General features: G+C 52.5%; 1 protein-coding gene across 2 annotated transcripts in view; it reads right to left on the bottom strand.

Annotated features, from left to right (window-relative positions):
• CDH22 (cadherin 22) overlaps nt 1-16,315 on the bottom strand; it is a 52,369-nt gene extending 36,054 nt beyond the window's left edge. Inside the window, exons 1-3 of one of the 2 annotated variants that reach the window (XM_014888933.2) lie at nt 15,327-16,315; nt 11,227-11,521; nt 1,519-1,638 (exon numbers count right to left, since the gene is read on the bottom strand). In XM_014888933.2, coding sequence (XP_014744419.2) covers nt 1,519-1,638; nt 11,227-11,521; nt 15,327-15,551 — 640 coding nt within the window. In that variant the 5' untranslated portion in view covers nt 15,552-16,315. Of the gene's footprint in view, nt 1-1,518; nt 1,639-2,406; nt 2,507-11,226; nt 11,522-15,326 lie in introns of those variants that run through there. The other variant, XM_088174929.1, reaches the window with a different exon arrangement.
• Nucleotides 16,316-23,675: the final 7,360 nt, after the last annotated feature.

Genomic DNA, 23,675 nt, shown 5'->3' on the forward strand with positions numbered 1-23,675 from the left:
CAAAGTCAAGGAATCAAGAAGCTTGGATTCCCAGAGTGACATTAATTCTCACCACAGTCCCACAGGACACATTTTAGTTTATGCCTTAATACAGAGCATTAATGTGGCAGGAAGCTGAGCCTCTGCACGTCCTGGCTTGTGCAGTTTGTTCCCAGTGGTCCCTCTCCATTCTAGCAGCCACACTTCCACTCACACAAAGCTGTCTCAGATTAACAGGAGCTCACGTGCACCTAAATTTTCAGTGTTTAGCCCATTGTTCCTACACACTCAATGTAAAACAAAGCAAATCTAGGAGAGAAGAGAGCCCAGGTGCAACAGCTCCTGAGCAAGGGCTGGGTACAGCCCCAACCTGCTGCTTGTGCTCTCTCCCCAGTGTACCAGCCTCAGCCCAGACAAAGGCATTTCCTACCACATGCCACAGTGCTGATGTCAGGTGTGTGTAGGAGCTCCCAAACTCCCAAATCTGAGCATTCCTCCAGCAGCAGCCAGGCTGGTGGCAGAGCCAGGGCTGGGACCAGCTCCTCTATGTGCACCACAGCATTGTCAGGAGGTGCAGGGTTTCTTGCAGATGCAGAGGCTCAGGCACACATACCTTCTTTACAGTCTCCTTACACCAGCATCTCCAAACAAATTTCATTCTGACTGACACAAAAACAGCCTTAGAAAATATCTATCAGCACAGACACAGATCAGCCTGACAGAGACTTGGTACTTCAGCCCAGAGGTTGACCTCAATCCATCCCACTGTGGTTCAGCAATATGGTGGGGAGGACTTTGCTGTCCAGTTTTCTAACACAAGCTGCAGCTCCTCAGCCTGCTTGTCCTTTGACAAATTTTCATTAAACTATGGGCACTTTACTGCATGCTTTGTGCCTTAAATATCCCTTATTAGCATTTGAGTGTCTTCCCTCCTTAGCAAGCTTGTGAGGCTCCCATTAAGGGTAATGAGAGTCAAACTCCTGGGAGGCAAGGAGAATATATACCCCAACATCTCCTGGTTATGGTCTACTCTAACCAGTATGTCAGAGCATCATCTGCCAGGGATTTATTACAGAAGCATTTTACAACAGGCTCTATTATAAGTTATTAAGGAATGGAGCAGCTTCTACTGTTCTTTCATTAAATATTAATAGAACATTTATAAACCTATCCTTAATTTAAAGTGTTACCTTTAATCAAGGCCCTGGTGATAACGATGCAGCCTTTGGTAAGGCCCCTTTGGTAGTATTTAAACCTTCTACACTGAAGTTTTATGTGCCTGTGGGGGCATTCCTGCTCCAGGCAGAGAGGAGCTCTGGACAGTGCAGGTGCAGACCAAGCACTCTGGGCTGGCAGCTGCAGATCCTTCCCGCTCCAAGCAGGGTAAGGAGCTGGGCAGCAGCCTGAGCAGGGCTGCTGAGCATCCTCTCCACCAGCCCTGCCAGGAGCATGCAGCATCAGTAGCCAGCAGGGAGGCACAGATCTGTTGGCTCACAGTCATGCCCAGGACACACAGCCACAGTCAGGTGTCCTGCTCACCTGTTTTACTGTCCACAGTGAAGTGCTGCTCCCCCTCCAGCACACTGTAGACTACTCGGGCACTGCTCCCATAGGTGGGGTCGTCGGCATCAGAGGCCATCACCTGCATCACAGAGGTGCCTGCAGCAGGGACAAGGAGGAAAACAAAGTCAGGCAGGGGTTTAGAAGAACAACACAGACCTCAGAGCAGGGCCCAACATTGATTGCTTGCAAATGATGAGGGGAAAAAAACCCACCTGGGTGCAAAGGCAGAATCAACTCCTCACCAAACCCTGAATGCCAGGACTGCAGACACTGCTGCAAATGCCTCTGCTGTGCTGCAGGATCCTGGGCCATCCTGGGGCAAGACCTACTCTCCAGAAGACCACTGGTCTGAACAGCTGGGAGTTTTCCTCCCAGTAGCCTTCTCCTGGACCATCTGGGAAGGAGCTGGGGATGTCATACTCACACCTGCCCTCCCTGTCAGCAGGAGTGACATGGTCACCTCCAAACCACAGGGGGACCATGCAGCTGGGGCCTGATCCACACTGCAGCACCACTGCAGCAGGCAGACCTGCACAGAGACAACAGCCTGAGGAGAGGAAAGGCTTTCACTTGCCCAGAGCCAGACATAGCACCAGGTCCTCATGCTCTACACGTAGCAGGACAGGAGGACTATAAATTGGATAAAAGTCCATCAAATGTCTGCAATTAAGTTATTGATTTTCAAGGCTGCCTCATTAAACTGGGTACTTCACTCCAACTGTCCCTGTGATGGCTTTAATTTGACATCATGTTCAATTTAACAAAAGCAGGGCCCAGGACATGAGAGTGGGGGCAGGAGCAAAGGGGCTGAGATCTACAGAGACAACAGAAGGGAAGGAGGAAGGAAGGAAAGCCTACTCCTACCTGCAGACACCTTGAGAAAGGAGGTGGCATGACCAAAGCACTGTGAGGACAGGCTGCCCTGTGTCATCTCTAGCACCAGACTCGGTGCATCCTTGCCCAGAGGTCAAGCACTGGCACCACTCAGTCAGAAGCAGCCTCTGTTCCTGTGTCACAGGAGGCAGATATGGAGCTGAAACTATCCAGAGGGGGATGAAGAGCTTCAGTCCCTGGTGCCTTCTTCCTCCTTTGTCAGGAGACCACAAGCCCAGAGCCTGCAGGCAAGCCAGGGATTTCCTGCACCAGTCCTGCCTGGACTGAGGCACAAGATGAGGCAGCATAGGCAGCAGTGCTGCTGTGAGCAGCTAGGATGCACACGCTCCCTCCAGTCCAGTTCACTCTGATCTCCTGGAAAGGGTGTTCACTGAGGGAAACGAGCAGTTACCATGGTTGCTTTTCATTCTCCTTGGCAGCCTTCTCAGAGCTGCAGCTCTGCTGATAACAGGAGAATCCCCCTCATCGGTCTTCAGCAACAAGCTAGTTTGAGTCAACTTATTTATGCTCTGCTGTCTCCAGTGAAGTTATGGTGCATCCCTGCCAGGCACGTCCAGATTTTACACCACGGCAACACTGGCACTCTGCCTCGCAAACAACTGTTTAAGAAATACTATTGCTGCATTTCCTCCTCCTCTCCCTGCCATAACACAGCTCCTTCAAGCAGGTATGAGCCAAGGCAGATCACCCCCACACCAGCACTGTACATTCCCTCGGGCAGCCTGGCACGTTCCCTTGGGAAGCTTCTGATGAGAAAGCAAATAAAGGGACCAGAGGAGGGAAATGACACCAGGATCTCCAAGCATCCTTCTCCCAGCTGCAGTACAGAAGCCTACTAGGGATGCTGGAGGTGCCAAAGTCTGAGAATCACAGAAAGCAGTACCTGGCCCTGGGAACAAGAGAGGGCTCCCTCTGCACAGCCCGGCAGCAATCAGCTGAGAGCCTGGTGTCCACAGCAGCACCCACTCCTGCACCTGCAGCACAGGCAGAGCCTGCTGACTTTGCACAAACATCCCACGCTCCAAGAACCACTCATCCCTGCCGAGGGTTAGGAGATTCAAAACTCACCCACGGGCCCCCAAGCCCATCAGTTATTTCCCTGCCCTTACCCTGTAATTCCTGTCAGGACCGCAGATTTGCAGACAGAGCAGGTGCCCCAAACAGCACACCACAGCCTCCTGTTCCAGCCATCTTTGTGCAGTCATCCCAACCCAGGGATCATTAGAGGCAGGCTGGGCACTAAACATTTGCACCAAACTCTGCATCTCATGCTGCTTCCCTCAAAATATGCTCACTCAATTGCATAACTCACCTCCTAATTCATCCCTGTCAGACACAGCTGTACTCCCTATGCTCCAGTATTTACCTGAATGCTGCAAAACTGCAGAGTCTGAAGAGGAGGCAGGACCTGTGCCCACCCAGAGCATGGTTTGTGTCACTATTCTAAGCCATGCTTTGGACAGGGGATGCTGCTGCTGCTCTTGGGCTTCCTGTGCCACCACTGAAAGCTCCTGGCCCATGGCTACTGGGCACTCCTGAGAACTGGAGCAACAGGGCAGCAGATGCTGCTCCAGGTCCTAGAGGTGAGCCCCATGTTTGGGACCAGAGTTTTCTGCTCTAGGGCAAGGAAAACCAAGAAGCACGAGGAGTATTGCAGTAAGACACCTTCACTCAGAGGCAGAGCTGGGGCACAGTGCCCTTGGGCTGCAGCCAGCAATGCCAAAGGTGATGAAGGCTCTGCCCTTCCCCACCTGCCCTCACAGCATGTCATTAACGAAAGAGCAACATCAGCCAGGTAGAACAAACACTGACCCCACTTTGTGCCTTGACTTCTTGTCTGCAAAGGTGCCTGCTCAAGGTCACCTAAAGGGTATCAGGAATTTACTAGTTCAACTTTCCAGCATCATCCCCTAACCTCCACTTATCCCTTTCCAAGCCCTCCCTCCCACTCTCTTTCCATGTGAAGAGCAATGGTATTCAATTTCAGCTTAACCTGCTCCCCTCCTTCTTGCAGACAAGCTTTCCCTGGCTCCCACCCTGCTCCAATATTAGTCCCTGCTCTCCAAGCACAGCACTGCCCACAGCAAGTACAGCATGTACAGCTTTTATTTAGTTTTCTGGCACATGCCTTAGCCATAAAAGATACACTAAATAAAATCTAAACATCCATCATGTACTCTATCACCCGCCTCCCATAACCAAGAAGCCTGAGCCCATATCCAGAGAGATAATTAGACATGTAAAATGAGATAAGACCTTGGTTCCTCCCCTGTCAAGCTCACTCCACAGATCAGAGAAAACCAACAATTTTACTTAAAAATTAACAGGTCAGAATCCATCTCTTATTCTCCCTCTGCAAAGGTGAGATATGGCACAGAGGATCCAACAAACCCTGATTTCTTCCAGAAGAAAGGGGGAGCAAGACCCTGACTTCTACAGCAATACTTCCCTCAGCCTAGTTGACTCTGGCTGCCAGCCATCCTCTGTCCCCACGGGCCCTGCTTGGGCTGTCCCCATTCCACACCCTGAGCCATCCTGGAGACCTGCCAGGGACAGCAGCCAGCCCTCAGCTCTGCCAGCAGCATCTCCTCTCTGCTGAGAAGAGATCAGCACCCCTTCCCTGCTGTGAGCAGGGTCAGCAGGGCAGGGAGGTGCCTGCCATGCCCCAGGAGCTGCGGGATGCAGGGACCCTGCCCCTGAGTGCAGAGCTCAGCCCCCACAGCCACCCAGCCAGGCTGAGTGTCCCCAGGGCTGGCAGGACACAGCAGCTCAGCCCAGTGCCCTGGATGGAATGGATGGGGCTCTGCAGGGCACCTTTGGAATGCCAGTGCAGGCCTGTCCTGGCATCTGTGACTGCCTTCCCACAGGACCCAGAGCCTCTGGGGCCAGTCCCAGCAACCCTGAATGAAGAAGGCTGAGAGCTCCAGACCACTTGCTATGCCACTCACTCCAAACACGTTTAGCTAAAAGAAATGTTGACAGGCAAACTCCAAACACATCCCCGAGCAAAGAGGCTCTGCACTGAATCCACAAGCAACTGGCTGGGACCTGTCACTTCCCCAGGGACAGAACTACAGCCAGGCTCTGGGCAGGCAAAGAGGCAAATGAACAGCAGGAAAAACCAACACTTGCTATATTTGACTGTCCCTTCTCATGGCAGCAATCAGCCTTCTGTGGTGAAACCAGGAGCTTCCAGATGCTCTCCAGACCAACTCTGGGGCTCAGTTGTCACCTTCAGCTGGAGCAGAGACCAGGGACACTTTCTGGCCATGCTGAGAGCTCTTTCTGTGTGGATCTGAGCAGCACTCGGGCACTTTAGCCCTGCAGAACATCAGGGACCTTGCAAGGAGTGCTGTGTCATGCAAAGCCACATTCCCTGGCCTGATGCCAGCATGCAGCACTCCCATCCCAGGTGCCTGGGTGCCATGGGGCAGGAGACAGGTGGGATTTTATAAACAATGCAGTTTACAGCTTTTGTCTGGCCCCAAACACCTGCACCTGCTGATGCACCCCAGACACATTCAGGCAGGACAGCAGGGAAAAAATGAACTAGAGGAGCTTAAAAATTACTGGAGCAGAAATGAGTTTCTTGCAATCTTGTGAACATCCTGACTTGGTAGAAAGCCAGGCCCAGAGGAGATTCACTGCACAGCCCTCTCACCCCACAGGACAAGCCCGAGGGCAGTAACCTGGCAGGGTGTAACTGCTCAAATGTGCTACTGTGAAACTTCTTTTGGGGTGTCTGGCCAGAGAAAGCCACTGCACAAAGCACCCCAGCCCCTGGCATGAAGCAGATAAACGTGGTGAGCAAACCAAAGCATTCCATGGAGAGGCTCAGGCTCCCTGAGGGGCTGCCAAAGGCAGCCTGGATGAGGTCCTCACGTGGGCAGGGCAGTGTTTGGAGCTTGTCCCATGACCCAGAGCACAGTGCAGAAGGAGAAGGACTCATCTCACTAGGGACAAACAGACAGGGCAAGCCCCAGTTCTCAGCCACTTGCTGTCCCAGCAGCTTCCAGATACCCACAAGTGACTTAAGCATTTTCTAAGAAAAGGGGGGAAAAAAAAATCAGATTGCCTGCAAGTGTTCTGGCTGCATGGTAAACAAAGTATTTTTCTCTGCTTCCAGCATGGAGATTAAACAATTTCTCTTCACAATAATCACTTCTGCATTCAGGCAGCTTTGTGCTGGAGTCAGGGCTTGACCCCAAGTTTCTGTCTGTACAGCCAAATCGCCTCTAATCTGGACATGGTGCTACACAGAGAAATGAGAGTGAAATGCACCAAGGGAGGAGTGATGTTCTGATGGAAGCATATGCCTTTCCTGGCATGTTCCTCACTCCAGGGCCTGCCTGCTCCCCAAGGACCCCACAAGTGAGCTCTGGGCACCCACCCTGTGCAACCAACAGAGTTGTCTAACAGGACACACTGTGTGCTGGATTTGGGCTCATGCCTGAGTGCAGCAGACAGCTGTTAAGCAGACCCCAGGGAGATCAGGAAAGGAGCCCAAAATGCAGCTAATTTTAGCACCTCCTGTAACAAGGTGAAGCTCCTGCAGTTCCAAGGCAGTTGGCTGGTTACCATCCTACATTCTTCTGCAGCTGCAGGTCTCTCCCTTTGGTACTGGATTCTGCTCAACTCTGATGCTTTGGAGAGATCCACACTGGGGTATCCACAGAGGTTGAGCCCTGGGTGCCAGCACAGAGCAGCCTGAAAGCTCTTGACCAGCAGCCTCTCCCTGAGGTGACAGGACAGCACTGAAGCTGTAAACAGGATTTGCAGCTCAGGCCCCATCCTACACACAGACTGCTCCTTGGTATGCACAGCCACGGGCACAGGGGAGTCAGTGAAAATCCCCCCCAGTAGCCCCTGCCTTCCTCAGCCTGGGTGACTCCAGGGCATTGCCTCCAGCCCAGCTCCCTCAGGGGGCTGAGCAGGGGCCTCTCCACCCCTCTACAGCCCCAGCTGCCCTCCCTGGCATGCAGCAAACCTCCCAGGGCAGCTACACTACTGCTCCTGATGCCCCAGGCCAGATCAGGATTCTCCAGAAAAGCCAATTGCTGGTTTTGCAGCTGGTTCTGCTGTGCCAAGGGAGGCCAGATAAAGCTGTTGGGTCAGCTTCCATTTTGGATATGCTTCTTCCAAGTGCAGGATAGCCCTGTGTAGAAAACAACGACTTTTCCAGCCTGGCTCATGGGCTGGGGTTAGCTCCAGGCACCACCTCTGCTCTTTATAAATCCCACACGCCAGCCTTATCCTCCTGACCATCCTGCATCTGCCACTTTTCATCCATCAGAAAACAACAGCAATCCCTTTTCTCTTCCCTTTGCAGAGGTTTACAACGAGTCTGGATGAGTTCAGGTAAGACAGATACTAAATCCCCAGAAACCACCCACAGCCAAAGAAATTTCCAATCTGAAAACAGATGCTGGCTGGGAGAATATTAAGAGAAGCATCACATGTCCCGTGTGTGCTGCTCCTCCTTCCTAAGAATGCACTCTGACCATTGCCAAGGCAAGACCCTGGAACAAAAAGGCTTTTACACCACCCTCAATCTCAGTCTCAGGCAGCACCTACGATGTCTACTCAAACACACTGCCCCGGCCCTGCAGAGCAAGGGGCAGCTGTGCTGCAAAGCACTCCCAGTTATTCTGAGAGTTTGTGCTGTTCTCTCATTTGTTATTCGCTCTTAGACACCAGGAAATCAAATGACTTTCCCTCCCAATTAGTACTCCTTCATTATGCAAATAATGTCCTTTGATCTGCTCCTGCTGTCACAGAGCGGATCTGACTGTATTTGGTTTATTCCTCTTCACGCCCCAGGAAGGCACCCACCTCTGGGAGCTGGGACTCCGCTTTTGGCAGGGAATGGAGAGTGCAGATGAAGGTTGCCTTGAGTGAGAACAAAAACCACCCAAGCACAAACCCCTGCCAGGTCTGGGAAGGCAAGACTAGGAGAGGAGGAAGAAGGGGTCACCCTTAACTTTTCAGGCTGGGATGCAGAGCAAAGGCTTCAGAGCAGCAGAGACAGGGAATGATCAACTCCCTACAGCTGGAGAGCAGCCCTGCCCTTGGAGTGGCCCCATCCCCAGCAGAGCACAGCTGAATCCAAATGGTGCTGAGAGCAGGCATGGCCACCAGCAGGTCCCCAGGCTTTTATCTTGATCCACTAATAGCCAACCTAAATTCTCTTGCTTGGCCAACACCAAGCTGGGATGACCTTCATCCACACTCAGGATGGCAGCAAGGCACACTCCTCATTCACTCTCATGAAAATACCCCACAGGTCTAGGGGGAGATGCTCTGTCCAGCTCAGAAACAGCAAACATCAATACCAACCACAACAAAGCCATGATCACAGTTCCACCCAGCCTTGATGCCACAAAAGGAGCACTCGAGCACAAAAAGGGCCTGGCAGGTCACTTGCCACAAGAATATCCTGAACTTCACCTCCCTAGCCCAGCAGCTTTCCATATCCTGCACCCTCAGCCCTTCCTACAGCATCTGAAGCTGAACTTCTCACACCAGATCCGTGACCAGCCCCATCTACCTCCCAGCTGCTGAACCTCAGAGTGTTGAGCAGAAAGCTCCTTGCCAGCCTTGCCTGTTTATGCTTTTACAGGATGTGTCCATCTGGTCCTTTGTGCTGCCTGCCCCTGGGCAAAGCCCTGGTAAGTGGAGGGAGAGGTGGGAGGGAGCTGGGGACTTGCAGCAGCAGCAGCATGTGGGTCCCTCCAGCTCTGCACTCACACTGCTGGGGCCAGGCAGCAGCAGCAGGAGGATGGTGTGTGAGGCCCTTCCTGGGCTGTCTCCAGGGCGAGGCTGCTCTGGAGGAGCCCGTGCACTCCTCGGGATGGCCAGACTGCAGAAGGCTCCGAGGCTGTGGCAGGCAGGCAGGCTGGAAAGCAGAGCAGGCTCCAGCTCCCCTCTCTGAGCAAACAGCTGGGAAATGCAGCCCACGCCGTTCACAGCACTTCTCCTTACTTTTAACTTCCAAGTATTTTAATTTGCAGGAATCGCCTTCTTTCATGTTGTGAAACCGTGTTTCTTTCTCCCTCTGATCTCCAATTTCGCATAGAAACTGTCTCCTTTGATATGTCTTGTTCACATCAGTCTGATCAGGCAGCTCCATAATTGTTAGTGATTTTCAAAGAACTGGGATCCTTGTCTAATACCCAGAGTTGAGAATTCCTTGCTTTTTAAAATGTTGTTCAAGCAAATTAGATTAATTTAATTTCTTTCTTCCCTTTGGGAACAGGATGCCTCTTGCTTTGGTGCCCACATGCTGTCTTTCATTTCTCCAGGAGCACCCAGCTATAGTTCAAGAGGTCACTCTCTGACTGAGGGAAGGATTTGCACAGGTATCTGGAAGCAGAAGGAGAGCTTGGGATATCTCAGGAGAGCGTGTTCTCCATACATCAAGAGAATCCAGGAAGCAGCAGCTCCTCTGGTGCAGGCAATTCCTGTACATCTGTACCTGCTGGAGGCCACGCACCAGCCTTGCAATATGCTGCACATGAACCATGGAGAGCTGCAGCTCTGTCCTGAGGCAGTGCAGACCTGAGCACCCTTCCCTGCACTCTGCAGCCAGACCTTCCTGCAGCAGCACAGCAGGACCTGCTGGTTCACCTGACCATGCCCCTGGTGCAGCTCAGCTGCTCCCCCTGCCCTGGGGGCTCTCTGCAGACCTGGCACTGTGCTCACTCATCCCTTGCTGACAGTGTTGGGGTCCTGCCTGATCTTCCATGTCAGCCTTTCACAAGCTGTCTTCTACCTGGATACAGCCTTTGGGTGTATACAGTGATTTACAGTTCCTGCTTGCAGCCCATGCTGACACACACAGCCTGCTTTAGGGGTAGCAGAGAGCCCAGTGTGGACAGGGGATGGTGTGGACAGGGAACCGTGTGGCTCTGGGCAGTGCAGCACCAGCCATTCATTCTCCTGGACTCCAGCTGTGCTCAGCAGCATGGGAACCCAGCAGCAGGAGCACGGGCAGCCATAGTAGTGAGCAAATGCTGCAGCTCACACATCACCTCCCTGCACCCCTCCCAAAGCTTGGGTGAGCACAAAGTCCTGCTCTGCCATCCCAGGGGGATGGACTCGTGCAGCCCCATCATCCCAGCCTGGCCCTCAGAGCTTCAGTAAGGTTGATCACCAACACTCTTAAGAGGGGCCTGGTGCCAAGGGCATGGGCAATTAAGGCTAACACATGGAAGCCACACTTCTGTCACAGGGACAGGAATTCCAAAATCTCAGCCAACAAGGCCTGGCCCCTCAGAGAAGGACAGATCCATCTGAGAAGGGCCTGGCAGTTCTGCATGGGAACACACAAAGGGATGATGTCTGGGCTGCCCCAGGGCTCAGAACAGCAGCAAAGCAGCACACAGAGGATGGCCTGAGCTGGGGGAAAAGCACCACCCAGACCAATCTGAATCACAGGCAGACATGAGCCCTTTGGTTTGTGAGAGTTTAGTCCAAGCTCTCAGCATTTAGGAGGGAGGGGGCTGTGCAAAGCCAGAGTCAATGCACAGCAGGCAGCTGGCACCACCACGACCCGTCCCCAGAGCACGGCTTAGGGCTGAGACTGAGCGCTCAGCTGAAGGCTGGCAATCAGCTCAGAGGATTTATCCACTTGTTTTTCTTAAGCCACCTTATTTATTTCTCCCTTTTGGCTCCCTAGCGCTGGAATCCCTGGGATTTGCAAGTGGTTTTTGTGGGGTACAGCAGGCTCAAGGCTCGACAGGGGAGAGGCGCAGGTTTCCCAAGCCTGCCCGTGCCCTGGGGCACACGTACCGATGGGGGACAGCTCCGCCACGCTGCCGATGTAGGGCCCCTCCAGGAAGCGCGGCTCGCTGTCGTTGATGTCCTGCACCTTGATGATGAACTCTGACTCGGGCTCCAGCAGCTGGTCCGTCTGTCTGTCCCGGGCCTGAGCCCGCAGAGTGTAGAAGGTTTTCTGCTCTCGGTCCAGGCGCTCGGTGGCGTGGATGTCCCCTGTGATCTCATCAATGAGGAAGATGGTCCCGGCGCCCTCCCCGGAGATGGTGTACTTGATGGAGCCATCTCCCTCATCTGAGTCCGAGTGGATCTGCCAGGGAAAGAGGGAGAGGGTGGGAGCAGGCTGGAGCTGTACTTGTACCCAACCCCAGTGACCTGCACAAGATGCCCACGGTCCCTGTGTGATGCCCCTCTGCCCACTCTGCTCTTGTTGGACTGGACAGTGACAGAGAGCACCACCAAACAACGCCTGGGCACGAAGGAAAGCCCAATAAACTGGAATTTCAGGCCTGTCTTTACAGCTCTGCAGATTACAGATTCTGTCAGTGCCCACCCCCACTACAAACCAAGGGACAAATCCCTTTAAGGGGGTTATGAGATGATGGAAAAGCAAAGGACAACTCAACTGCACTCCAAAGAAAGAGGCTTCCCTAAAGGGCAAGGACCCAGGACTCTGGCAGCATGGGATCACCTCTCCCAAGCTGCACAGGTACCTCACCATCAGCATCCCCCCCTTTCTACACAACCAATTGCCCAAAGTCCATCCTCATCCACCTACTCTGCCTCAGCCACAGCCACCCTCCATGATCTGGGCAGCTGGTACATACTCACTGCACCCCTGTGCTGGGTTTACATTGCAGGGTAACAAGGGTCATCCCATTATCATGCCCAGAGCCTCACCTGGACAAAACCTGCAAAAGACTGTGACAAATCGGCTCATGTTCAGGACTAAAAACAGACCCTGAGGAAGATGCCTTTGCAGGTAATCTCTTCTGCTTCATTTTTTAATTAAGACAATGTTTGGAATTAGGAAAAGAAAGGGTAAACAGCAGCTCCCCATGGACCAAGAGCTGACTGGAATCCAGGCCAGACGTCCAGAGATAATTTTATTGGTGGCATAAAACTGAGTTATGAGGTTTTTACAATCCAGCCACTTATGAGAAATCTATTAACAGTAACTGGACAGGCAGAATGCATCTTGACAGAGAGCAGCATGGGCATTAATTGGGACAATCCATAATGGGACAGGCCCCCGGAAAGGTTTCATCAGCTGCTTTCATTTGTTTCCTACAATTTCTGCTTAGAATCAGCAAAGTCATGTCCCCCCTCCAAAAAAAGAAAAAAGCCGTCCATTAATCGGCTAATGAAATATGAAAATGTTTATGGGCCATTCAATCTTCCAAACTGCAGTTCTATAATCCACCTTTCAGACATACAGCTCTACCAGCAAGAATTTATACCAGAGCTGCCTCTTTTTTTACGATGCCTTCATTATATTTGTCTTGTTAGATACAGTTTATATATTTATTTCACAAGTGAGGGACCCACACGTTAGGCAATTCAATGCATTTTGCACAACATTCACAAATTACTGCCCATGGTGACACATCTCCCAAGGCTTGCCTGGAAGGAGACCTTCACTCAGCTCACAAATAGGGCTGTGAGACCAGCAGAGTCTGGGACCACTGTGACAGCTTTGGCTGCAAATGTGCCTATGGGGTGGCCACCTGGATCATCCTGCCCTGGTCTGTGGGGCTGGTCACCCCAGCCTGGCCATCCAGCCCCAACCCTCCCTGCTGGCTGGTGGAGAGCTTGCTGCCCTCTTCACTTTATCATCCTCTCCCCAGCTCTCACTGCTACTCTGTGAGCTTTTCAGAACAAAGAAGGAGTACCAGGTCTGTACAGTGCAGGTAGCAGAAGCCTGCATTTTTCTGATGAACACCGAGCTCATGATTAATAATTAGGCTGGAGATAAAGCATCCAGCACCACATTGAGCTCTCAGCACTACCTCTTCACATATTTGCTCATCCTGACTGCTTGGAGCAGACACCAGCACCCCTGCAAACCGGAATGCTAGGAAGAAAAATGGAGCTTGGGCTCAAGGGGCTGCAGAGATTGATTTACACGGGAAGATTAAAAGAGCTAAATCTGTGCTGCTTGGCTAAACAACAACTAATGGGGGAGGGCCAGATCGTAGACTACAGAAACGCAAGGGGAGATGCCATCAGACCTGGACCACATCCCAGGGATCTTCTCTCCTCCCTGTTACAGCAGGCAGGCGTGGGGAGCACCACGCTCCACGCAGCCTCAGGGCTCCCTCCAGCCCCGGGCATGGCAGGAGACTGAAGTCACACAGCTCTGGCACACGCTGGGCCCCAAGAGCACAGGGACCACCCAGCCCTGCCTGCAGCTCAGCCCCAAGCAAAGACAGCAGTGTCTGCAGAACTGGGACAGCCAGAGGATGGACAATAGGCTGATCTGTCCCATTTGTTAAACAGGAAAATTGTTTCCTTGTCCTAAAAGACTACAACCAGAATTCTTACGAAGCCATTAATTACATACTAATAATTAAATCAAAATTAAATATGAACAGAGGTGCACATTCCTTATTAAAAGCAATTAAACAGAAAGCACAGATACACAAATAAAAAATGACTCTGGGGCTAGAAAAGAAAGAAAATCAAATAAAAACTAGCCCGTAATAAAGGCGCACTCTGTTTGCTCCAACTCATAAAGCCTGAGTTCATCAATTTTCTTTAAATATTAGCAACTTAATTAAATCTGCTTTTTTCCCTTTAATCCTCTCCTCTATCTAAAATAGATCTGTCCACATGCAGAAGTTTGTAACTAGTGCTGACCCCATAATTCTATTTAAAAAACCCAAAGAAATCCACATCAAACTGACAGCAGCCTCAGGGGAAATTACAGTTCAGAAGAAGGATTAGCTAGAGAACCCAGATTTTATGGAAATAGTATCGGCCCTTCAGAAAGCACATGTAGGTGTGTGAGAGGCATCCACAGAGGGCAAGGGTCCTCTTCTGCAGGGTTTCCCAGTGCAGGAAGGCTCCAGACCCATGGACTGTGCTAAGAGGGCTGGCACACTGCTGGGGGACAAACAATGTCCCAGGCGAGCACTCCATCCTCCCCCAGCACCAGGAGGAGCCTGGCTCTGCTGGCTCTGAGCCCTGGGGATGCACAGGCAGTGATCCCAGCTGGCTGCTGTGTGAGCCAGGCAGGCAATGGGGTGGGTGATGTGGAAAGGGGCTGTAAAACGGGTGAGTTGTAGGTTTGGGTTCAGCTGGAGCCGAGGCACTGGCAGGCCTGTGACAGGGCCCGGTGCCTCTGCTGCTCCCAGGGGAGCCATGAATTAGCTGTGCCTGCTCCGAGGAGCGCGGCTTTGAGTGTCTGCTGAAACGGACACAAATCACCACTGAAATCCCCGCTGGCCCCCTGCCAAGAAACCCATTTTCAACCTCCTCCAGACTCATGCCCAGACGGCTGAGGCCATCAGACAGCCCTGCTGTACAAGCTCTTGGGTACTTTCCTTTGGGGTGAGCCATGCCTCATCTCTATCTGGACTGTACTGTGTCCCTCTGACTGGTCCCAACAGCTAGCACTGCCTTCACCCACACACAAACAACACATCTGCCTGATATGTGGGGCAGCTGCTTCTCCAAAGCTCCCAGAAAAGGATAAAGCCCAGCAACTCCTTCAGCCTCAGGACACCAGGAGTGGAGGGAGCAGAGGTCCATGTCCAGCCTTCCCAGGAGGTCACACACCAGGGAAGTGTGGTGAGCTCCCACCGGCAGACCCAGTCCTGCCCAGCAAGGCACTGCCACCTGTCACAGCTCCCAGAGACAGGGCTTCTTGCACCCACCCCCAGACATCACAAGACCCCCATTATACAACTGTAGGAACATAGATGTAAATCGTGGTGTGTCCTGTTCTCATCCCTCGCCACCCCCAGCCCGCACCAGGCTCCTGCCATAGAGTATTTCCCCACCCAGGCTCCCATGAACAACTCTCACATGGGTCCTCTCTCTGCTCAGCATTGCCAGCATGTCCACCCTGCCCCTGGCTCTGCCAGCCCCACGGAGACATCAGGCCAGCTTACCTTCCCCACATACAGCGGCTCCGTGCCCGTGTACTCCTCCACCACAAAGAACTGGTTCCAGACCCAGCCACGCTTCACTCGCCCGCCGGCCAGCAGTGCAGGGTCCCCGGGCTCCCCCAGGCCAGGGCCCTCCACGGCCGTGTGCATGGCCCAGGACCCCAGCTCCTGGATGGCACAGAACAGCAGCAGCATGGTCCACGAGAAGCCCTGCAGACCCTTCGCCATGGCACTCTAGGAGGCTGCATGAGCAGCACCTTCTGGACAGGCAGCCAGCATCCTTTAGGGAAGAGTAGCAGCAAAGTCCACACTAGCAGCGTGAGGCTGGCCGGTCAGTGCAGAGCATCCCTGTCCCTGCTGCATGCCGTGCCCTGCAGCTGGAGCACTCCTGTCCAGCGTGAGTCACATCTGTGACAAGAGGCGTCCCGGACTGCCCGCTGCTGCCGAGGGAGCAGTCAGTGCTGGTGCCTCACAGGCTGCTCCTGGGTCTCCAGAGAAGAGTCTGGCAGCTGGCATTTGTCCCCGAGGACAGAGCTGCAGGGCTCCGTGCTCGGCTGCCGCCGGTGTCGCTGGGGCAGGGGGTGATGCACAGCCTGCTGCCCACCCCACAGGGCAGGGAACACCACAGTGGCACACAGGGCACAGACACACACTGCTGGCATTCACAGGACGAGAGGGAAAGCTCTTCCACAAATGTTTTCGCAGAGGAGTTAACAGGATGAGCTGCTGTGGCCAATACCTGCCTGTCCTGTGGCAGCCTGGAACTACTGTGCAAGGGGTGTGGCAGTGCAGGTGTCTGTGCCACACGCGCAGTTCACAAGGCCATTTGTAACTCCCATCTTCAGAGGGACAGCATCCCAGTGCCTGGTGAAGGGTCTTTTGCCCAGATGATTCCGGTCACTTGCATTCTCTGCTTGCTCACGCAGGGAGGTGCAGGGCAGTCAGCAGCATCTCCAGGAGCCTGGAAAAAGCCAAGGTATCAGAGCTGGTGTGAAAACATGGCCCAATGTCCCCCTGTGCTGCTCCTGCAGCCTTGGCCAGTATCTCCTGCCCTGCCCCAGGTGCTCCACAGCTGGACCAAATCCTGCAGGTCCTGCCAGAGCATGAACACAAAAGGGAGGGCTGCAGAGCTCTCAGCACTGCAGACATCTGCTCCAGCAGGGACTCAGGGACCAAGGACCCTGCTGACAAGGACACCCCCTCACCACGTGGTCCTGGCTGCTGAGGAGTGAGGTCTGTGCCTGGAGGGAATCACTGGTGCCCACACTGATCAGAGATGTGCAGCAGCACTCCTGGCACAGCACAGCTGCTGGCGCCTTTGCAGGACCAGACCACAGCAGTTCTGCACAGGCACACAAGGCTCATGCTGTGGGATACCAGCCCCTGAGCATGGGAGGTACAGCCTGTCCAGACACTCCTGCAAGCCCTCCCTGCAGAACCTTTCTGTCTCTGCAGCCATGGGCAGAAGAAAAGCATCTGTTCAAGAATTTGCCACCTGGCTGACTCTAAAGGTAACAGTTTGAAAAAGGGCTCTGGTGTAAGTTTCAAGCCATCTTCAAGGCACTAAGAGCTGAGACATGAGACCTTTAGCTAAGGGTACATTGCATCCAGTGAGCACAAGGGGGAAAGAAGCCGGATCAGGAGATGGGGATGCAGAATCCATCTCTCTCTGCACCAACGCCCTGAGCTTCCACCAGAGCTCTGCAATACCACACAGCCTGATCTACTCATGAAACATGCACCAGTCTGCAGAATTCATCTCCTGTCAGCTGTTACTCTAAACAGGAGGCAGAGAAAGGGTGAATGGAAAGGCAAATGATCCTGGACTGGATGTCCATCTACTCCCCATAGAAAGGGAACTGGACTGTGCTTTGCACAGAGTCCTGCATGAACCTGAACAGTCCCAGCTGTTCAAAGGAGGGCCAGCTCCCACATACTTCTCCAGCTCTCCCTCACTTGCCATTCCCCAGTGTGACTCCACCAATGGGACAGTTTCCCAAACAGGGAATGTCTGCTGCACTCTTTCCTGTCTGGATTCACTTGTCTGGACAAACACTTCCCTGAGAACCACAAAGCATCATTCTACACTGCCTGTTCATGGTTCACAAGTCGTGTGTCACACAATGTGCACAAATCTGTTCACCAAAAGGGCTCACACACATCTGACCCCACGCACAGCTAAGATCACTCATACACACTGGCTTCTTTTGTCTCTTTGTGCCTCATTTGTGTGCACACACATCTCCTCCCCATGTACACACGCTATATTCCACTCACACGTGTGCATCAGCTGTCACATGTGCCAGCCCTGGGCACTTCATGCTCCATGGAAGACAGGGTCTCCAGTGCAAATTTATGTTAGCAATCATGGTACAGAAGCACTAACATTGCTCCCCACCCTGCTTCCTTGCCAGCCCATTTATTATGAAGATATTTCCACACCAGCCAGGTGAGGTTGTTGGCAGTGCCATGACTGTGTCTTGCAGCCAGGCCTCTCCACGCAGAAGTGCTTCCTGTCCCTGCTCCCAAAGGACAGGTGAGGATCCCTACCAAACACCAGACTGTTTAACTGTACACTCAGGGGAGCAAGGTGACCTGTAGGTGGGGGATGGACTGAGTCATCTCCTCCCACGCATAGGCTAAAGTAACTTCACAGATCAAATGCAGAGATTGGGGTCCCTGCTCTGGAGCAGCGGAGCTGAGGCTGTCCAACCCACAGCAGGCTCCAGAGCAAGACGTTCACAAGAACAGCACAAGTGCAAATGTGCTTTATCATGCTTACCTGGGTATACAGAAGACAAATACAACAAGACATAGTGCACCACTATCACAAACAGCACCTCCCCAAATTCTCAACCTAAGAGATCTCTGGTTATTTTGGAGTAGGTTACCCAGACAGTGAGACATGTCAATAAAATGAGCAGCATAAGCTGTGCCCAGAGCAAGAGTTTCAGGTCATCACCAAGTGTGGGAAGAACACTCTATCCAGCATCGATACCTGCCACTCTGCAGCACTTTTGCAGGCAACATCTCTGGTTGCATCCAAAATCCGAGTACAAATGAGTTGTAGCTGGTAAACTCAGCCACTAGAAAGAGAATTTTACAAAAAAATCCATCTGCATGTGTTCTCAAGACAACTATGTCAGCAGAGCCTTGGGGAGAAGCAGCCACCACCTGCTGAAGTCTCCCTTTCTCCCCACCCAGCATCCCCTCCTTGCCATCCAGGAGCAGATCCATCCACACCGATTTATAAAGCCCTGCCAGAAACCTGACAAGGCAGCAGTGCCAGGGTGCAGTTCTGCAACACTGAAGGCCTTCTGAACACATGGGGAGGCTGCAAGAAAGCCAGTCCAATGGAGCAATTCCTGGCACCAGAATTAACATCAGCATCCAGGGTCTCCAACCGAGCTGGCACATGAAGGCAGCACATTCCCACTGCTTCAGTATGCAGCACTTAGGGCACACAGCTGGCAGAAAGCACCAACACTGGCTCTGTGACAGCAGAAGGAGCCACGTTCATTCCCCTCATCACACCATTTCACACCTTAGTGGCATCTGATTTCCTCCACAACACAGCTACCCCAGCCACACACTGCAGACAGCCCTGTGCACACAGGAATGGCACTGCTCCCCGTTCAGAAATGGACACTGGGCTTCTCTGTCAGCCTGACCAGAGTTACAGCACATCAGTGGGAGCAGCACAGTCCCAAACAGCATCAATAAACCAGTAACAAGAACAGCTTAAATGCACACACTAAGGCAAGGCAGGAAAGAGGAAGTGAGGGCAGAGGATGCTGCAGTGGGCGAGCTCCACTTGAGCAGAGCAGCTCCCTGGCTGGCAAACAAGCTGGCCCACAGTTCCCAAGGCAACTTGCTCAGCCCTGTTGCATCTGAGCACTCCACAGAGCAGATTCTGCCACGGAGAGGAGATCCTGCTGAGCACCCATGGGGCTGGGCTGCGTTGCTGTGGGAAACACAACCTTATGTATAGTCTCAGCTATTGTGCTGTTTTTTATATTTAACAGATTTCTCATTTGAGCTAATGCGGTTTGCTGGTGGCTGTGTCACGTGTCCAAAGTTCGGTGCTCTCAGCTGAGCTGCCTGCATGCTCTTCCTGTGGGCAGCAATGCAGGTGCTGTGACCTGAGTTGCCTCACCCAGGTCCCAGACATCAAAGCCCAACTACAGAACCTGTGGCGACCTCCAGCCCCCTGCACCACAAAATGTAGGTCCAGAGACACATCTGTAGCCAGGCTCATTGCCACAAAACAGATCCTTCTCCAGTGAAAAATTCTCAGCCTGTGTCTCTTCTGTGACAGCTTCAGGGTCATGTTTCTCCCCACCTTGCACAACCTTCTTTCCAGCTGTCACATCACAGACCTCTTCCAGAAGCTGCAAAGCCAAGAGCCCCCAGTCCTACTCATGCCCTTGCAGCAGCAGGAATCAAGACACCCCAGAAGGTCCCATGCACAGGAACCAGGACTAGCACAACATTTATTTCCCAGTGTTATTGAAAACCTTTCACCAACAGCTGTGCCCCTTCTCTCTGCCACGTGTGAGCAGCAGGGCTGTAAATAACCAGTGGGAGCTGCTGCTGTAGCCAGCCCAGCCCACAGCAGCACTCATGCACCCACAGGGCAGCATGCCCAGCACTCAGCACACCGAGCAGGTTTCTATGCAGAGTATGAAGCACCAGACCCTCACACTGCCCCAGGCCCAGGGTGATGTCCCCTCTCCTGCTGCTCTGCCATTCCCACTTCCAATTATCAGCACAATCCCCCCTCCCCTCCCCACAAGAGCTCGTGCAGTTTGTTGGTGTGCATTTGGCACAGCTATACTGTACATCATGTTGACAGTAGAAATTACATCCTGAGCTTATGTTTTACACTGTGCTCTGTCAGAACTCACCGCAGCCCAGTGATCAGGACAAATTGAATAGCATCCCGTCCATGTCAATATTTATTTCATTTTACAAATGCAGGCTGATGCAGAAAAGAAGTAGGCAGGGGGAGGGGGAAGACATGGGCAGGCAATAGCACACCAGGATAGCACTGCCCAGTACACCACAGTCCTACATTACTGCCCAACACAGCAGGGCCAAGGCAGTGGTGCCTCAGGAGCCCGGGGAGGATTGTCCCACCCAGAGGCCAGGGAGCATCCCCAGGACCTCACGCAGTGAGTGCTCCCATGCACACAGCTCTGCTGGAAGGGTTGGCACACCAGGACTGCTCCTCTGACAAGCCTTAACAATTGGTAGAAAACCAGAACTGCCCATCAGGTATCAGAAGATGCAAAGGCACGGAAAGAGAGCCCTCTCTCCTCCAGCCCAGTCTGCAGCCTCAGCAAACATGAGCTTGGGTGTCCTGCTTTGGTCCCCACTCCTCCCAGCAGAGTGGCACAGCTACCAGCACAAGCATCAGGAGTGCTGCAGCTGTTCACAACAGCCATGAGGATGCTACAAAGGCTGCTGAGGAGCAAGGCAAGAGCAAGTCACTGCTTGTGCCACCCTCTAGAATGCAGAGCCACAGCATGAATACCAAGCACAAGAGAGGAGCTCCTTAAAGCTTGGGCTTTCTTCTACTTTACCACAGCCCAGAAGACACAAGGAAATGAAGGCTGCAGTAGGAGGGTTGCTGTTCAGAGACAATACCTCAGTCCTGACACCCACAGTTCTCTTGCTGCTGGATTAGCTGCCTGCAGAATGAGTTCAAACTGGGAGCACCCCTTAGACAGCCCCAGCCCCCCCTACCCAGCAAAGCTAAGGAAGGAGCAGACAGCAGCACAGCAGGGACAGTCCTCAGGTGAGGACAGCAGTGGCTGCCAGCACCGGCATGCATAATCCCAACCCCGTGACTGAAAACTGGGAGTTTGTGGACTCATGCTGCCAGAGAGCTGCTCCTTGCAATGTGGCCTCCCAAGGGCAGATCGTGCAGGGACAAAGGGGGCATGAGGAGAGCTGTGGTGTGCCTGCATCCCCAAGGTCTGGAGTGGATATCTCTGACCAGTCACGAGGAAGCCACAGAGGTCCAGCACTGTTCTGCCAGCTTTGGCAATGACCACAGCTACCTCACAGGGAGGCTGCAGAGAAGAGTGGGGGGAGATGTAAGAGGCAGGCTGGAAAAGAAGACAGAGCACAGTCACAGCTTTGTCAGTGGTTTGCAGCTCTGCTTCCAACAGGCAGGACTAAGCACCTTTGGAGACAACCCAGGACAGAAAGTCAGATGGACAAAAGCTCCCACTTGACTCTCAGCAAGCAGCCACAAGTGCAGCAAGAAGAGCACAAGTTTCATACCTACTTGTTCCAAAACATGCAGACCTATCTGGAGACCCTTTCTAAAGAGTGGGGCCAACCCCCAACACCAACCAGCCCCCTCCATTCCCTGCCCAGCTCTTTCTGACCCCACTGTGCCTTTACCTGAGAGCTCAGAGGGTGTGCATTGGCTCCAGCACCATCCACACGTGGCAGCTGTGCCACCTCAAGGGAACAGCAAGCACAGGAGCAGCTCTGGGGGTGAAATCAGTGCCAGCTCAGTCTGCATCCACGGGGAGCCCACCTGCCTCACATCCCAGAGCGTGGGCAGCACAAGAGCCCAGCCTCAGACAGCCCTTGCTGGGAGACAGGGCAGGAAAAAGCCTGCAATTACTGCAACAGCAATTCCTTCCCAGCACTGCCTACAGTGCAGCACGGGGGCTGTGACCACATCTCCTCCTGTTAAACACGATTCAAATCTGCTTAATGCTCCCCTTCCTGGGAAAAGAAGCAGGCTGGCTGGAGCACACTCCCTGGATCTGTTGTATGGAGGTAATACAAGAATGGCAAGGCTGCTGCAAAGCTTTAAGATGGTTCATAATCTCCAGGCCTAGGGCTAAGACATGAACTCAGGCTCTCTGGAGCTCACTTTCTCTACTGGATATTGTAAGACAAGATGAGGCAAAGATACATTTTTTTTTTCCTTTTATAAACTTCTCCTCAAAATACAGAGACAAGAGATGAGGCAATCTTGCCAGACATAAAATACTGTCAACTCCAGGCCAGGCAGGTGTATCACAATAAAGCTTCCAACATCCCACACACTGTCTCTTAACAAGACACTTCACTACCACACCAAGCCTGAAACCACTGCACCTTGGCCAAGCACCCACCCATATCCCCACAACCTCCCCCAGCTCCTCTCTAGCAGTCAAGAGGCTCCCCAGGATTACTCTTTGGACAATAGAATGCTCAGGGCATTGAGCCCTCTGCCCCACAGGGAATACTCTGCGCTTTTAGAACACCAGGGACCAACAACACAACCTGGCTGCAGCCCCCACAAACCATTGTCCTTGACGGGAAAACACGAACACATCACTAATTCTGTAAGGGATGGCAACACTGCTGAGAGAAAAGGTGTGGGATGCCCACTCACATCAAGACAGATGATGATCACATCCCCTGCACTGCAAGTTCCCATTCCACAGCAGATCCCATCACGGGCATTTGAGTCTCAGTGTACAGATAAAGCTGGACAAAGCACCAGAGTACTGGTGCCACAGACAGCATCTGGAAGCTAGACAGGTTTTTGCCACTGTAAGCTCTGGAACCCCCACTACACCCTCTGCTGAAATGGATCCTGCAGAAGGCAGGCTCTAGCTCAGTATCCTTTCCAGAATACCACCAAATTTTGCCAAGTGAGAGATGGTAAGAGATATTAACCTGGATAGTAAATAGCATCACACTGTGTACAAACGCTGGAGATCATTGGCAAAAGGATTCAAAACTGTAGAGGATTTTTGAATTAAGATATTTAAATTACTTTTATCTGTACTTACACAGTGAAAGGGTCATGTAACCAGTTACTGGATAAGCATATCCCAAATGCAGGTCCAGACTGTGCAAGGCAACATTTGGTAGCAATCTGCTTTTCAGCAAGTTTTCAGCCTTGATATAGAGCACAGAAGACAGATAGATAATGATAAAAATCAAGTTATCTCTCTGATGTCGCCCTAGCCTCAGCTTTGACAACAGGGCAGAAAACCCATTATCCGCAGTAGAAGTTTAGTCATGCTTATTTTTGAAGTAAATATCTGGATTTCCTCTTTCTGCTTCCTTGGAACTATTCTCCCAGCAAGGAACTCCTTCATCTGCCTTTCTTCTCAGATAAACTTGCACACTGTTGAGAAAAGTTGTTTTTGCAGAGGAATGTGTACCTACACAATGCTCAGGTCTGTATGATTAAGCATGCCCCCCTTCTCCTTTCTTTATAAGTTGCTTTAAGTTTAATTATTGTCCCCTTTGATGCTGCCTTGAGAAATTATTATAGAAAAATGAGGCAACTGCCAGAGCAGGAGCTATTTACAACCTTTTGACTTCTCA

Source organism: Sturnus vulgaris, chromosome 17 (assembly GCF_052056855.1).
Source record: "Sturnus vulgaris isolate bStuVul1 chromosome 17, bStuVul1.hap1, whole genome shotgun sequence".
In the NCBI taxonomy this organism is placed as follows: domain Eukaryota; kingdom Metazoa; phylum Chordata; class Aves; order Passeriformes; family Sturnidae; genus Sturnus; species Sturnus vulgaris.